At 41.1% G+C, this 15,712-nt stretch overlaps 1 protein-coding gene across 1 annotated transcript in view; it reads left to right on the top strand.

The window, feature by feature from the left end:
* Positions 1-442: 442 nt before the first annotated feature.
* Positions 443-15,712, top strand: part of SNX30 (sorting nexin family member 30) — a gene marked incomplete at its 5' end in the record, with an annotated part of 23,025 nt that continues 7,755 nt past the window's right edge. Inside the window, 5 exons of the mRNA XM_009079216.1 lie at positions 443-631; positions 6,906-7,016; positions 10,680-10,838; positions 13,249-13,444; positions 14,036-14,235. Coding sequence (XP_009077464.1) covers positions 443-631; positions 6,906-7,016; positions 10,680-10,838; positions 13,249-13,444; positions 14,036-14,235 — 855 coding nt within the window. The remainder of the gene's footprint in view (positions 632-6,905; positions 7,017-10,679; positions 10,839-13,248; positions 13,445-14,035; positions 14,236-15,712) is intronic.

Consider the following 15,712-nt stretch of genomic DNA (forward strand, 5'->3'; position numbering starts at 1 on the left):
GTGTGCCTAGACACCGGTGCTGGAGAGTATGGTCTGTGACTATCCTGTAGTGCAGTCTTGATGGCAGTTTAGGTGCTGCCTGCTGTCAGCATGTTTGGAAGTTAATGGGCTTGATAGGAAACCTCTGATGAAAGTTTGCCCTCCGTCTACTATAGGAGTCTCCAGGGATGAATGCCAACTGCATTCCAGACAACTGAATTGTTGCCACTTTGCCTGAAGCCTGTCTTATAAGTAGGTCTCTTGATTTGCCTGTTTAGTTCTGAGTCGAAGTTGGTTTGGCCTCACTGGGAACTGTTGGTTCTGCTTCCTTAAGAATAGAAGGCAGGTTGTGCTATACTGAAGGGAGGTACAGTGCTTGTCCATGGCATCTTTGAAAATACTGTGCTTTACTGTGAATCTATTAGCTGATTAAAAACTTGCTGTTTTTATCTCTCCAATACAGGATCTCAGTTTGCCCAATGGCACACCCGTGGACACTTCTAGCCCAGCCTCCTCCTCGTCTCTCCTCAACAGACTGCAGCTGGATGATGACTTGGATGTGGAAACTAGAGACCTCTTTGTTACTGTTGATGATCCCAAAAAACACGTGTGCACAATGGAGACATATATCACATACAGGGTAACAACAAAGGTACAAAGCAACATTCTTTCCTAGTACTTTCTTTGCGGAATTATTTTAGGGCATGTTCTGGACATCTATATCTTGCATTGTGTTTTGTTATCTTAAGGGCAAGGACTTGGCGTCTTTTGGTACCTTGTGAATGTGTTGAAGATGTCACTTATCTTAGCAGAACTGTTACTTCACTGTATGAAACTGAAAAAACTTTTAACATGTCAGCTTAGATTTATTTTTTTTTGTTTCTGGCTCCTCAATAGAACTGTTTGTAAACTTGCAAAGCCAGTTTCTTTCATTATCTTGAAAGCTAGTTCATTTAAGTAATCTGACACCCACTTGGTTTGAGTTCCCTGAAGGGGAGTGTGCCTTGTTGATTCACTGTTAATCATCTCACATTTTGTGACTATCCTTTTCTGAAATGCTTTAAGCTTGTAGTATTAAGTATTTACCCTGCTTCCTCTGTCAGCCATTTAACTAAACCATAATATTGATCCTCAACTGTAAACCAGCTTTCATGCAGTTGTTGGTTCAGAAGGCTGTACAGCTGATGGTAAAATAAGTAGCCTAAGAATGCTGCTGCCTACTGAAAGAAATACACTAGAGATTTTTTCAGTGTCTGTTGTAGTTCAATCATTAACACAGTCTAGTTATGGTAATAGGAAAAGTGATCTGAAAAGTCTGCTGCATTCACAACTGAAATGTGATTTCTGTTAACTAACTCATTCTCATTATCATCACCTCCCAGGTGATGTTGACATCTGTTTTGGGCACTTGTAGTTACCTAAGGCTAAAAGTGTTCACTAGCTTTGGTAGTAATATACTTGATCCTCTTGTCCAAAAAGGTTAACATTCCTCTGGCCTACTTAGATGGCAGTGTACACTGGAGAGAATATTTTCCTTTGAGATAGGGGAGACTTTACAGGCCAGAGAATTTTTAATTTTTTGTTTTCAAAATACCTACTCCAAAGTTTCACTTTCACGCCTCACAAGAGAACATGTGTTTTCTTTAAAGTAGTAGCTACCTCTTGCTACACACTTAATGCTGTCCTATCATTCATTCTTGCTCCAAGAGTCTTAACCTTGCAAGAAATACTGTATCATAACTACTAAAAATGCTAAGAGGTATCGTAGGAAATAGAGTTTTTTGGTATTTTGGTTTTTGGGGTTTTTTTGTTTTGTTAGAGCAACTTAGCCTTCAGCTATTACTTGACCAGGAGTGCGAAGCACAAAATGAGATGCAAATGGCTAAAACTGGCTAAAGTTGTTTCTTGCAGGTGGAAATGCTATTATTCTGTCAAGATAAAATCCCTCTATACAGTGGCACCCTAATAATTTTCCTCTGCTTGGAAACCTGTGTTCAAGGGTTCCCTTTGTTCTTAAAGCAGAACTCTGGAATGTGGCTCAAGTATTTACCATATTTAGATCAGATATGTTACACAACAACGCCTTTTTTTAGATTGAAAAAAATCATCCTGTACTTTTGGTTTGCATGTCTACCTACCTGTCTGTTAATACGTGTTTTATTTTGGATCTCACTGTAGCACTTAAGTCTGTGCATAATTTATTCTTCTCAATCATCATGAAGTCCTCACCTCTTTGGTTTCATTCTTGTAAAATTCTGGCTAATCTCTAGGATCAGAACCTCTAGCACTATCTACCATTGTTTAAGAAAACTGACAGTATTAATGGTTTAACTCAGTTTTGCCCTACAAACAAGGCCTCTTCAATGTCAAGCTAAATTGCCCATCAGGCATTGTAGCTGAAGCAGTAATTAAACCTGGCAAAAAGGTAGCACAGGAATAATCTTTAGAGGCCAAAGAGCAGCCATGCCAACACCTCCCTTGCAGCATTGCAGGAAAGGGATTTGAGACCTGTGAAGAGTGTTTAAGGCGGCTCTTGAGGAGGCAGGGATGTTGGTTTTTGGTTTGGTTTTTTTTTCTCTCCCCACTGAAGGATGCTTCTGGAATCTCAAACATCTGGATAAATGTAGGTCATAGAATGAGTTACTGAAATGCACCATCACTAGATGCAAGAAGGGAATTGCTAATGCTGTAATGTGTGCTTGTGGCTGTGACTGGACACCACTGTAGGGAAGGGTGTCGGCTGATCACAGTCTTGTTTGTATTGTGTGATGGTTTTTCATCTTCTTGACACAGGTCTTTCATCGTAACAGCAAAAACGAAGAAGTCTTGCAGTATGCCCCAGGCTTTTCACCTGCTGCTAGGTTTATCAGCAGTTGGTGGTGGCTGAGGAAGGATCCGAAACAGTGGCTTGCAGGAAAGCCTGAGAGAAAAAAAACTCAGTTCACTCAAACAGGGTTGTGTCTGTTTTCACAGTTTCCTAGTGAGAGCCAGGTAGTATTCCCCAGCCCATCTTCTGGATGAACACATCTAAAGAATATGATAGGAATCCCCCAAATAACAGGGACAGTGATTCAGGACTGACTCTCTTCACTCTTTCATACCTGGTTTTCTTCTTGCTAACAGCAGTTTCCTTACACAGGGAGGCTAGTGAAACCATAAAGGTGGATGAAACATGCTGAACTTAATTGGTCTTGACTGTGATGATTGAAGTGCATTGGGTGTTCTTGATGATTCACCTTTGTGCATTTTCAGATAGACTTGTGTACTCTGGAGGGATTTTATCTTTCTGCGGAGTAAGGAGGGAAATAAGGCTTGTGCTTGTGTTATGTAGTCATCTCTCCCAAGGGAAACATAAGTTGGTGCACTTGTAACTTAATTTTTGTTGTACTTTCTTGGATGGCAAGGCCTTCTTTTGTGCCTTTTCCCATGGAGGTCTGAACAGCTGAGTGCTGTTCCTCAAAGACGTGCAGTTGCTCTGCAGACTTGAAGAGAGTGTCTTTCAAACCAGCCAATACTGAAGTGGAGGTCTTGTTATCACTTTCCTGTCCTCTTTGTGCTTCTTCCAGTGTGTGCATTGGGTAAATTATATGAAACAGCTTGATTTTCTAGAGAGGAGCAGGTGAAAGTGATCTTTTTTTCAGACAGGATAAACTATTTGAAACAGAAGAAATACTGTAGTGCTAGGGACACCAGCCTTGCTCCCTTTCCCCCATGCTAATCTGCTGTTTCTCTAGTTGAAGATTTTGCCCCAAACTTAGAGTAAAATGGAGAGGAATCCACAATCAAGTATACCAAGTGGGAAACTGGAACTAGGGTACAAATGCATTTTCACACAGTCATCACAGGCAAGTTTTAGGTTTGGCTATTAACTCCTTTCAAGAAAGATAAGAATCTGATACAAGACTAAGAATTTTACACACGACCAAGATTTGGTGATTGCCTTAATATGGCCTCAAGTCAAAACTATTCCAGCAACAGAGGTACAAGTGTCTGTAACCCCATCTGCTTTCTAGTAAGTGAAACTGAGCCCAGAATGCTGCAGTGCTGACTTAGTGGAACTGTGCTGGAACCTTCAATAAATTCCTGGAAGTATCTTCGCCATTGTTTTTTAGAAGGTTGAGACCTGCCATGTACATTTCTCAGCTTCCTTTGGGAGAGGCACATGTCCTTGTGAGATGAGATTTATGGATCCTACTAAGAAAGCAGAAGGAATTTAATTATGTCAAAAACATAGACATTTCACTTCCTATTTTTATCCCTGTCCATCCAGGAGCCACTCTGACAGTCACTGGCACCACCTGAACTGGGACTGAAGCCCCTTCCCAGCCACATACCTCACACTCACAGTCAGATCAGGTTTCCTTACCAGCTCAATGCCAGGTTTCCTGTAGCAGAGCCTCAGATGTCTGGATCCTTAAAATAATTTAATCATGGCACAATAACAAAATAGCATCTCTAGGTGGTGCCTCCAAGGAGGGACCCCTAACAAAGGAACCTCATGGCTTTTGTACCCCTACAGTCTAAGCATGAGTGAGTCTGGGTGTCATCGACTCCTGCTGTGTCTGAGTGTCCACTCACCTGACTGTGCCACAGATTCATCAGTTCACAGCTTTTACGTGGGGCTCTGCCACCCTGAGCTCAACCTGTAGTTCACACTGCAGCTGCATAGTGAGCTACGTGCAATGAATGTATTCCTCAACAGTGTCCCTGGACTGTGGCAAGACCCTTTTCCCTCATGTATGTAGTCTGAAAAAACCCCACTTGTGCTAAGCTAATGATCCAAATTCTTGCAGTGTTAGTGAGGTGTCATTAAAAACTTGAAGGCCTTCATGTTCTGCCTAAATAGTCTTTGAAAAACCTATTTGCTGTCTTAATTAGACAGCCTATGCAGCAAACACTGAAATGTTGCTGCTGCTGATGTATTTTCATCTGCCTCTCTCCAAGGGGCAAAACTTGTTATATGGAAAACTTCACAATTCTGCTTGTGAAGTAAAAGGGAGCAGGAGCACTTTGCTAGAGGTGAACGGTCACTAATGTAAAGTTTGTGCACTGGGAGTTAATCCTGCTTTCCTTCTTCTAGACAGTACCTATATGGTTTTCATTAACTGTTAGCAGAATACTGGTCAATAAGCTTCTCAATGCTAACAGATGAGAGACTCTACCTTCATCCTTGTGCTACAGGATGAAGGTACACTGTAGTGTTTAGCCATTCTGATTCCTCTCATGCACTCACTGTCTGATCTCTAAAAGAGGCCTTTGGGCAGTGACAGCCAGTTCACAAAAACTCTCCTTTCTACTAAATAATTATTTCTTCCTTCTTGCTTTTTTAAAAATGTTGTTCTAGCATAATACCATTCAGTCGGTTATTCAAAACAAGTAAAAATGATGAAGTCTCAGAAATTTCATTTATACTGTGGCACTCTAACAAATTAAATAAGCTAGTGTTACTCTGAGGTGTGGCTGAGTAAGGCACAGATCTGCAGTGGATAACTGGGTCTTGGTAGCCTCTCATCTATAAACACAAATGCTCCATTGGTGAGCATTCATTATGTTAGTCCATGGACTCACCTGTGTATTGCTTACCATAGCTGGCAGGTCAAAGGAAGGAGGAACTCATCTTGATTTCTTCTTCTCTGTCTCTGCCTTTCTTTTCTAGAAGCCAAACCATTTCATAGGCTTCACATAACCATGCTGTTTATAGTGTACTAGACCTACTATTCTGTTGGTAGTGTGGGTTGCATTTAAAAGCTGCCACTTGACTTTCTCCAAATATGTGGCAATTGCTGTGAGGCTGAAATTTGTCGGGTGGTGGTTGTGGCTAGGACTAGCAAAGCAACCTTGTGCTGGACTTGGTGCCAGTTCAAAGCTAGGATTGGTGGTGCATTCCCCAGAGTGCACTGGCTTTGATGTCCAGTTGCAAACATATAGTGTGCTGGCACAGTGGACCATTCATTGCAAGATAATCTTGATCCTGCAAGTAACTAAAGTATAGCTTTCTGTGCTTCTCAGTGGGGCATAACAATAAGGGCCATCTACCTTCTAATCAAGTCTACTGCAATCCCGGACTTTTTAGCATACACCCCGAGTTGGTACAGTTTCACAAGTGCTTTTAGGCAGTTGCAGTATATGCTGTGCAAGCAGCCACATAGTCTGTCTTCCAGGCTATGGACTGTTCACGGACTGGATAAAACACTTACCATTTATGCACTTCCTTTTCTTTCCTCAGGCTTGTAATGGCAGGTTTGACTCCGTGCCTTAAAGAATAAAAGTTTAAGAGATTTAATTTAGTGCACTAATATATCTAATCAGGCATACACAAACTTCATGTAAACAAACTCATTTCTTTCTCTTGGAAAGTACAACAAAAGTAGTACTTCATCAACCCTCACAGTGGCTTATGTTCTAATCTTTTAGTCTTGGAGGAGTGTGACAAGCCCATCACTTCTGGTATGCAGGGCAGTGGTGAAACACTTTTTTTCACCTGTGGATAATGCGTGTCATGGAATAAACAGGTCATTAAATACCTTTACTTTTATTTATTGATGGTTAAAATAGTCTCGTCCTTGGAATAGGTATCTCATACAGTCTTTCCTGCAATCTTGTAACTGCCAAGAGAGTAATGTGGTGCTCGGTGCTCTCTTTTCCACAGACTTCTCCCATGAAGTTTATCTGACCAGAACATGTAATGAAGTACAAATAGATCTTAACACACCAGTTCCAAGTATTCATTTCTCATATTGCTGGCTTTTCCACTGCATGAAAGGCCAAAGGTTCTTTCTGTCATGCTGCGGGCACAATTCTGGGTATGGAGACCCCTGCGAGGCTTGTCTGGCTTCACCCTTGCCAGGGTTGGCTGAATCGCATTTGCTGCGAAGCTCTGAAGTGAGAGGCTTTGGTGCACCTAAGCATGTCCTATTCTTTTCCAGACTACACGAGCAGAGTTTGATTTGCCGGAGTATTCTGTCCGTCGGCGGTACCAAGACTTCGACTGGTTGAGGAACAAGCTGGAAGAGTCTCAGCCAACACATCTCATTCCCGTAGGTAGTAAGCAAGAATCTGCTATTAAGGACAGTTGTGTATCTGACTTCCAAGTGTGATATTTGCGTAATATGTCTCAGTACTTTGGGTATTTAGATTTAGGTATGGTACTTTATTCTCTTATAGTGGAGAGGGAAGAGCTTCCTGTTCTTGATTGATTATGAAGCTTCGATTTCTCTTAGGTGGTACACTGGAGAGGTGAGCCTTGGCAGGGCAATATGTGGTGACTACATTTGTTGTGACATAGAATCACTCAATTAATGTGTCTGCTTTTCAGACTGAGGATTGTGAAAAGCCACACAGGTACTTCAGGTTTTAGTCTCAGTCGGTTTTCAAGATGGCCTTTTGACCTGGTTTTATAGAGTAATTTAAAACTATTTGTGCTAACACTTAATAAAGCTGATGTTTAACAGCACAGACTTGGAAAACTTAGCCTCTGGCTTGGTAACTATTGCATGCCTTTAACAGGCAGAAGTTTAACTAATGAGATGAGCTGAACTACTGCAACCCTTGTTGCTGAAGCTAGTGATCTGTCTTATTTGATATGAGGAGGTTGATACTAGCTTATATGATAGGTTTTCTGTGCCATAGAATATGTGAATAAGTAGGAAACCAATGAGATCACCACCATCAGCTTTTTTGAACAAAGCAATTCAAAAAGGCCTGTAGAAGGCCTGTAGAAGGTGAATTGTTAGGAAATAGCAACCCTACTAGCATGCTTCAGCTTGTCCATCTGGGATTGGTGGGGGTGGTGTGGTGGAAGTTTCCCTGCTCTTTCTTCCTCAGCAAGGACTTGGCTATGTGAAAAGTACTCAGTAAGGTTGTTCTGGGGTAGAGTGCTGTTTAAGTCATTAATTACTCTGGGACTCGCTTCTAAGTGGAATAACAGCTGAGTTTCTCAAATATAAGAAGTACTTCACAAAATCATGTGACACCACTACTGACAGTAAAATATATTTACTGAGGGGTAAGAAAGTGAGCTAGGGAGGGTAAGGTGGAGACATTAGTCATGTGTTAGCTGCCCATACCATCTCCTCTTGCTCCCTGTTCTCTGAACAGCTGGAACTGCACAGTTAAGCTTCTACGGATTCTGGAGTATATTAACAGGTTGCTAGTCCTGCCTGAAGGCTGCAATAATAGTCCAGTAGTAGAAGGTGAGTCACGGCCAGGGAATCAAGCTGGTTTGCTGTGGCCTGGAATTCATTGCACATAGAACAGCACATTTGGCACAAGTAGCTCTAATACTGGACATGAAACCAACTGTAGAACAAGGCATTATACTGAGTGCAGATTTTCTTCTAGAAGATCTGTAAGTATAAGGATGTGCTGCCCTATTTTAACTCTATTCACAGGTTAGCTGTTACGGAATCTCCTATTGCTCTCCTACGTATAGTGGTATAGTGGGAAATTGCTGAATGCTTTATGTATTTATTGTCTAGAAGTAGGTGGAGTATTGAAGGTAAAGGCAGCTTCAGATGGACTGTGGCTTGAGTGTATGCTGAAAGATGTTTCAAACTGATCTAGGAGTATCTGTATTTGTAACTGTAGATACTGCAATCCCTGGAGGCATTCTGCCTAACAAATAACTGAAAGGGAATTGTCTTCCTAATCTCAATACAGTAACTCTGTCTAAAATCTTCCTGTGGCAAGTGATGTGTTTTCTCAGTGCAGTGGATCGTGATAGCCTACACTTAGAGCCCAAACTAAGCTGAATATGGGTTCCTTTTCATGTCTTCAGTTACTGATATTTACTTTTATTTTAAATGGTCTGAGACATTCTAATCTATTCTTTTAGAAAACAGTAAAAATTGTCTCAGATCTGTCTCTGGACTAGAAAGATGAGTCTAACATGGCTAATCATCTTGTCTTTGGATCATCATGTTTGGATACTTGAAGCCATTTTAGACTGCAGTGAACTCTGCTCACATAGAATCATAGAATTTTAGGGTTTGGAATAGACCTTACAGATCATCTAGTCCCAACATGTCTCAGCAGGGAAAAATAGGCTATGAAGATGGAAAACTGCAAGGTAGGTAATGAAGACACAGTGGAAGCAGGGTGTTGGTTAATAGCTGTATTTACTGACTACTGGGGATGGACCTCCAAAAGCCTAAAATGGAAAACACTATAACTACTGACATAGCTGAAAACCGGGTTAAATGGCAGAAGTCTTTGTACTAGAAGTGTACTCTTCCGTGGATCTAAACTGCTCCAACTGTAGTGATTATTCACTTCCAGTTTGCATGTGTTTGGTTGAACTATGGTTCTTTGAACTTGTCTTTGTCCTTTTCCTTCTGCATGTGGTGCTGACGTAGTGACTGCATTCTTTTGCTGTGTAAACTTCAGCTGGGACTCTAGGAAGAGTGAGTTTCTTTTTCCGTGAGGACTAATGCACTAAGCATTATAGTTCTGGAGAAGTCTAATGAGAAGTCTACCTTACAGTGGTTTAACTACAATGGCTGATCTGAATGCTAGGCATAATAAGATAAATCTTAAATTATAAGAACTAAGTACAGTGGTCAAAATGCAGCTTTGTTGCTGGTAGTGCTTTTCTACAAGATACAATTTTCAGCTGCATCTCACATCAGCTAGGGTATGGTGGGAAAGGAATATGTATACAGTTTTCTTTTTCTTGAATGACTTTTGTCACAGATTTTAGATGATGAAAACCCTTTGCAGAGGAGAAACCTCATTCCTGAATTGGGTGAAAATGGCTTTTGTTACTAGCCTAAGAGTAAGCAGATTGTCTGGATGGACTATTTCACAACAATGAAATGCAAAGCACAATTTTGAAACTGATATTAATCTAAAAGTCCATGCTGTCTGGACAGAACAAAAGCAGATTTAGTGGCAGAGCTGAAACTAACTATGCTTAAGCTTAATTATCCTGCATTCTGAAGTGGTACTTTGAAGTCTGTAATCTAAGTGTAACAGGAGGGACTGCATACCTAGCAAGATGGACTATCTTGAGTTTACATGTTAAGCTGAACTGCAGAGATGAAGTGAAGGACTCAAAATAGTAAGCTGAGAAAGGGGATATGTTGTCAAGACCTGTGTCAGTTACAGAAACATACTCAGGGAAGTCAGTTGTAATAAATGACCAGGCATGCTTGTGCTTCAGAAAGGATCCGGCCTGGACTACCCAGCTGTTTGCTGTGTCAAGCCTGCTGCTCTGTCTTTGCTCTGCTTGGTGCTCTCATTATCAGCCTTTAACAAGTTCAAATGCTCTAAATTGTTCAGAGGAGGTGTGGGGATAGTAAGTAGAATTGTCAAATTTTGAGTTGCCTTGGACTGAGCAGCCTTGCTTCAGCATTGGGTGGTGGGTGTGTGTGTGTGCAGCTCTGCTGGTCTCTCTTTAGAGCTGGATCCTGAACGTGGGTATCAGTAGGGGGAACAATCTAAGCTGTGCTAGAAATACTTAGTGTGAGTACTGTCTGGGCTTCCCTAGCGTGAGTCTCAGCTGAATTGCTAGCATTAAGCCAGACCAGCTAAGGGGTAGTTCTGAGCACGGCTTGCATCCCATCTGTTGTATGGTTCCTTGTTAGCAAACACAACATTTCAGTTCCTGTTAAGACTGGAGTTTGATTGCTTTGTATGTTTCTGAATAGCAGAAGCAAGTGTTCGGTCATTTAAATCTTGTGCATTTTGCTTATCTCTGACAGCCTCTTCCTGAGAAATTTGTGGTGAAGGGTGTTGTTGATCGCTTTTCTGAAGAGTTCGTGGAGACAAGGAGGAAAGCATTGGACAAGTTCTTGAAGAGAATAACTGATCATCCAGTGCTTTCTTTTAATGAGCACTTCAATGTGTTTCTCACAGCCAAGGTAAGTCAGTAACTTCTAAACATGGTCACTGACAGGGACAGCAGGGCAGGAACTTCTGCACCTCTTTTGAAACACAGGTAAAAAGGCGTTTATAAAACTACATGTGCAGATCAGAACTTCCCCTAGAATACCAGAGAGATGTTGGGGACCCTGAATATTGTGTGACAACTGTATGGGTTTCTTTTGCTTGAAGGGAGGAGGAATCTGGGCTGCAAACTGACAAATTCAGTTCTCCAGACCTGCTTGTTGCGGGGTCTAGAACATACTCCTGTTATGCAAGAGAGATGAAAAATTCAGAAAATTTCAACCTTTAAAATCCTTTTGGAGAGGAGGGAGGTAGGAGAGGATGAGACATTTCTCTTGCAGAAAGTTTGCAAGTTTCATGACTTCGTTTCTTGTCTGTGCCTTTTATACTGTGTGCATGTGTTACCCTCAAAACTAAGCATGGAAACCTCATTTTCGTTTGTACTTGGTCAACAGTTTCATGCTCATCTTCTGCATGACTCATGCAGCAATGGTGCAATTTTCTTTGGCTGTTTTTAGAACTGCATTTTAAAGAAGACTAGGAGGACCTACAATCATGCTTGGGTTTTACTGGATAGGTGTAGAGGGTTCTAAAAGCATGTCTTTCCAATCATTTCTCTAGCTCACTGCAATATGATACTTAATTTGAGCTCACTTCAGGCTCATACTCACTTTGGTGTTAGGGTGTGAATCGGTCTCCAGTACTTCTTTTATTTTCCCTCCATGGTTAACTTAATGGCTGAAACAATCTAGAAACGCAGGATTTGTTTAGCACCTTGATAGTTAAATGTCAGATAGCTCTGGTCTGCTTTTCAACTGTCCAAACATGATGCAGTTCTCTTAGCTGCTTAGTTGTCTTCTCCCACCCCTGTAAAATGAATGTTAAGGTTTTTATTCTCAGCTCTGGACAGAGCTTGCCTTGAGACGACAGAGCATCCTGGGAGGTGGGTACAAAGGATCACGTGTTCTTCTGACTGTCTCTAGTGTTTGAACTTGCTGTACTGGATCAGTGAGATGTCAGTTCAGTGTGCTGGGACTTCAGAATTTAGTTACTACAGAAAGTCAGAAGATCACCTCCTGGTTGAAAAAGAGAAACCAACCTTTCTTCAGGTTCCCTGCGTGGACCAGTGACACATCAGAATGCTTGAGTGAATAATTTTGAGTTCAAGGGTATTTTTATGATGCCTAAGCTTGTGAGTAGTGCTTAGGACATATGAAAAGCAAAAGTCAAAGAACCACTGCATTTGAATGCAAACATAATGGAAAATTATTGTAGGTGACAGAATCTTTTAATCAGACTTACATTTGACTTACGTTTAGTACTTGGAAAGAATATTTGGAAAGTATGTGATTTGAACCTGGCTGCTGGCTTGCCTTTTTTTTTTTTATTTGTGCATGTGAATGGGTCTTTTTTGAGGGTTTCTTGAGTTTTTTAAGGAGACTTAAGATTTTAGTCTAGTCTGTAATATGTCTGGATTCTTGACCACTAAGGTCTGCTTGGTTTGAGCACTTCTCTTCTTCAGGCCGTATAGGATAACCTGGTTAGAGCCCTTAAACCTGTTTTGAGGTGTTGAATACTGACCTCTGCTGGAAAGAGTAAAATGCAAAATAGACAGTGTTTTGACTAACTAAACCCGTTTTTTTCTGAAGTACTGTCAAGGTGAAATCCCTTGGAGATTGTGGCCAAACAGTCTTGTTAGCATAGGTTAGCTGAATGTTGGTTTATGCAAATGTGTAAAGCAGTGGCAAGGAAGTTTACACTTCTGCACAGGCAACAGCGACATCTGACCCAGTCTGAGCTGCAGTCTGTCTTCCAGAGAAGTTGTGCTGGTCTCCCCATGCTGCACTTTTGCTATGTACAGTCTTTGCCTGCCTCCTATCTGACTACACAACTGGTGTGAGAAGGCATGCAGTATGTAGCTCTGTACTAGGTCATTAGAGCCAGCTGGTGCATTTGCATAATACTGGTATTGTGGGCAATGACTTAGAAGTATGTGCGGATGAATGAAATGAACTGTGTTGGTGGAATCAGACCTGTTAATGTGGCTATTTCTCTAGTGACAGTACAGGAGTATGGGAAAGTCTGGACATGTGCACAGCTGGACCACTTAGTCATTTATAATGTACTTAATACCACTCTTGGATAACTTATCTCTATCTAGAGGTAGTCTTGAAACTGTGCTCAGCTGTACAGCTTGTGCAAAGTGAGCCTTTGTCCAAGGCTACATGTCACATAAAATTTCTTGCCTTCATAAGATTTGATCTTGGCTGGAAAGTATCCTTCACTGTTTTAATTTTCCAAGATGCAAGTGAAATATTTCTAAACTTTGTGGGTTTTTTGTTGTTTTGTTTTGTCTGTTTTTGTTTGTTCTTTTTCAATTCCTAGGATCTTAATGCCTACAAAAAACAAGGAATGGCATTGCTGTCAAAGGTGGGGGAGTCTGTCAAGTATGTTACAGGAGGCTACAAGTTAAGAAGTCGACCACTGGAGTTTGCAGCCATTGGAGATTATCTAGACACATTCTCGCTAAAGCTTGGTACCATTGACAGAATAGCACAACGGATTATCAAGGAACAGTTAGGTAAGGACACAAGGTACTCTATCGTATTACTTCAGTCTGAATGCTGTGTCTTATTCTTGCTGATAGCACAATCAAGACAATTTACGTTGATGATTCTGGCCTGTAGTAAGTCACAGTGCAAAATCTAATGCCTCTTCCAGATTTGAAACCCACCCAAAACCTAACACAGTAACTTGTCTTGGCTTAACTCTCCAAATATATTTTCTGGGTTGCTCTTTTTATACCAACCTACTGTCTTACTAGAGTTATTTTTTGAAGACTTGAGTACAGATGGAATTCCTAGACAAAGACAACTTTTACAGACCTGTCTTAGCAGAGTGAAGTATGTTTTAAGAACCAATTTTGGCTACTGCAAGTGTCTATGTTGCAAGTCTATAGGAGTGATCAGTTAAGGAAGCAACTTGAACCTCTCACCTGTACAGCCATAGAGCTCTTGCTCTTAAGGTGCTAATGCAACACAAGACTTGACTTCCTGGGGGTGGGTTAATGTTTGTCAGGCTTGGTGCATAATTCTTCCTGTATCATATGTGCTTGCACATCTTTGTGCCTTGCTCTTAGCTGTTAATCTACTTTTCCTTCTGTCTCTTGCAGAATACCTGGTAGAACTACGAGAATATGGTCCTGTTTATTCAACATGGGGAGGTCTGGAGGTTGAGCTATCAGAGCCACTGGAAGGAGTGTCTGCCTGTATTGGGAATTGCTGTACAGCTCTTGAAGAACTCAGTGAAGACATGACGGAAGACTTCCTGCCTGTCCTTAGGGAATATATATTGTATGCTGAGTCAATGAAGGTAAAGAGAGTCCTGTGGCAGAAAACAGTCATTGTGTTTGCCTGAAATGATATATCAGTGAGTTCATTCTTTTTAACAGCAAGAAAGACTGGTAGTGGGAAAAGTGGAAAGTAAATAATACATTAAGTAGGAGGATGTTTTTATAGTAAAAATAAAACTAGGTGTGTTTAGCAGCAGGATACGGTATAGGTAGTGTTATCTATGTACTCTATTGTTCAGTCAAGCTGAGGTGAGTATTGCTAGGGTGCACCCAAAATGGTGAATGAAGAGTTGCTCCTTCATTGGAGTGGTAGGTAGTATTCTATAGGGAGACATCCTGTGACTGCTTAAGCTCTTCTCTTTGAATTGATAGAAAGTCAGTTGTGGCTCAGCTTTTCACTACAGGGTCACTGTCTGCCCCTGCAGAAAAGATAGCATTAGCAGTTTCTGTCATTTGTATGCAGCAGAGTTGGGTGTCTCCTTTTAGAACCATGTATCCAAATGTCAGACATTGCTTCCTCTGTCGTCCCCATACCATAGGCATGATGTGCCTGTTGTAGAGTTCTGTGAAGTCCTGCATACCAAGTAACAGCTCAAAGATGGTTTTCTGTGACTCTTAATCTCTCTAAGAACTTGCTATTTTACTGCTTATGCAGAAATAATTAAGCTATTTCAGTGTCTTTTATTCTCTTTAAGTTAAGAGGCACTGATAATCAATCACATTGCATGGGGAAAAGAATTACCAAGTAAAGTGCATTCAGAAATGAAACAAAGGACTTTAGTTCTTCTGTTAAAGCTTTTCACCACATGCCTATGGTACATTATGTGTTAACAGCCCCTCTGTAGGGTACTAACAAATTCCTTCTGAGTACTTTTCACTTGGAACAACTGTTACAAGGATATGATATGCATTCCTTTACAGATCTAATAGCCTGTTGTAAACTGAGTCTGAACATGGTAGTCCTTCTCCATCGTAACCTTAGTCTCATCCTATACATCTCAGTCTGAGAGTTGGAACACTTACTTTCAGGTTTCTTTTCCCAGCTTTGGGCTGCTAATTGTATGTCTTGTGTGGCAAACTCTTCTCACACTAATTCCCTGAGTATACTTTTTGCCTTTGTCACCATAGTATTGACCCCAACATAAACAAGGTGTATTTTCTTTATGGGACTGTTAGCAATGAAGTATTGCTGGAACACCATGAGCTGTAGGGAGCCTTGTCCCAGGATATTCGGACTGTAGGAAGTGGGGGTGGGTGGGCTGTACTTATAAACAAGCAGAGTGTGAGGTTAATGATTAAAGCTTTTAACTTAGAACATCTGGCTTTTGATGCAAAAATGCGATGGCATCTGAAGAGGCAAGCTGAGTTGTGAGAAGTGCTTTTCGCAAATGTAGCAGGGGAAATTTTTTTAAGCTAAAAAGCAAGAGTTTCTTTAGCTGAAGAGGTACTTCAGGCACTTAAGCACCACTTCCCACAGGCAGAGCGGCATTAGATGTG

Source organism: Acanthisitta chloris, unplaced genomic scaffold (assembly GCF_000695815.1).
Source record: "Acanthisitta chloris isolate BGI_N310 unplaced genomic scaffold, ASM69581v1 scaffold5857, whole genome shotgun sequence".
In the NCBI taxonomy this organism is placed as follows: Eukaryota; Metazoa; Chordata; class Aves; order Passeriformes; family Acanthisittidae; genus Acanthisitta; species Acanthisitta chloris.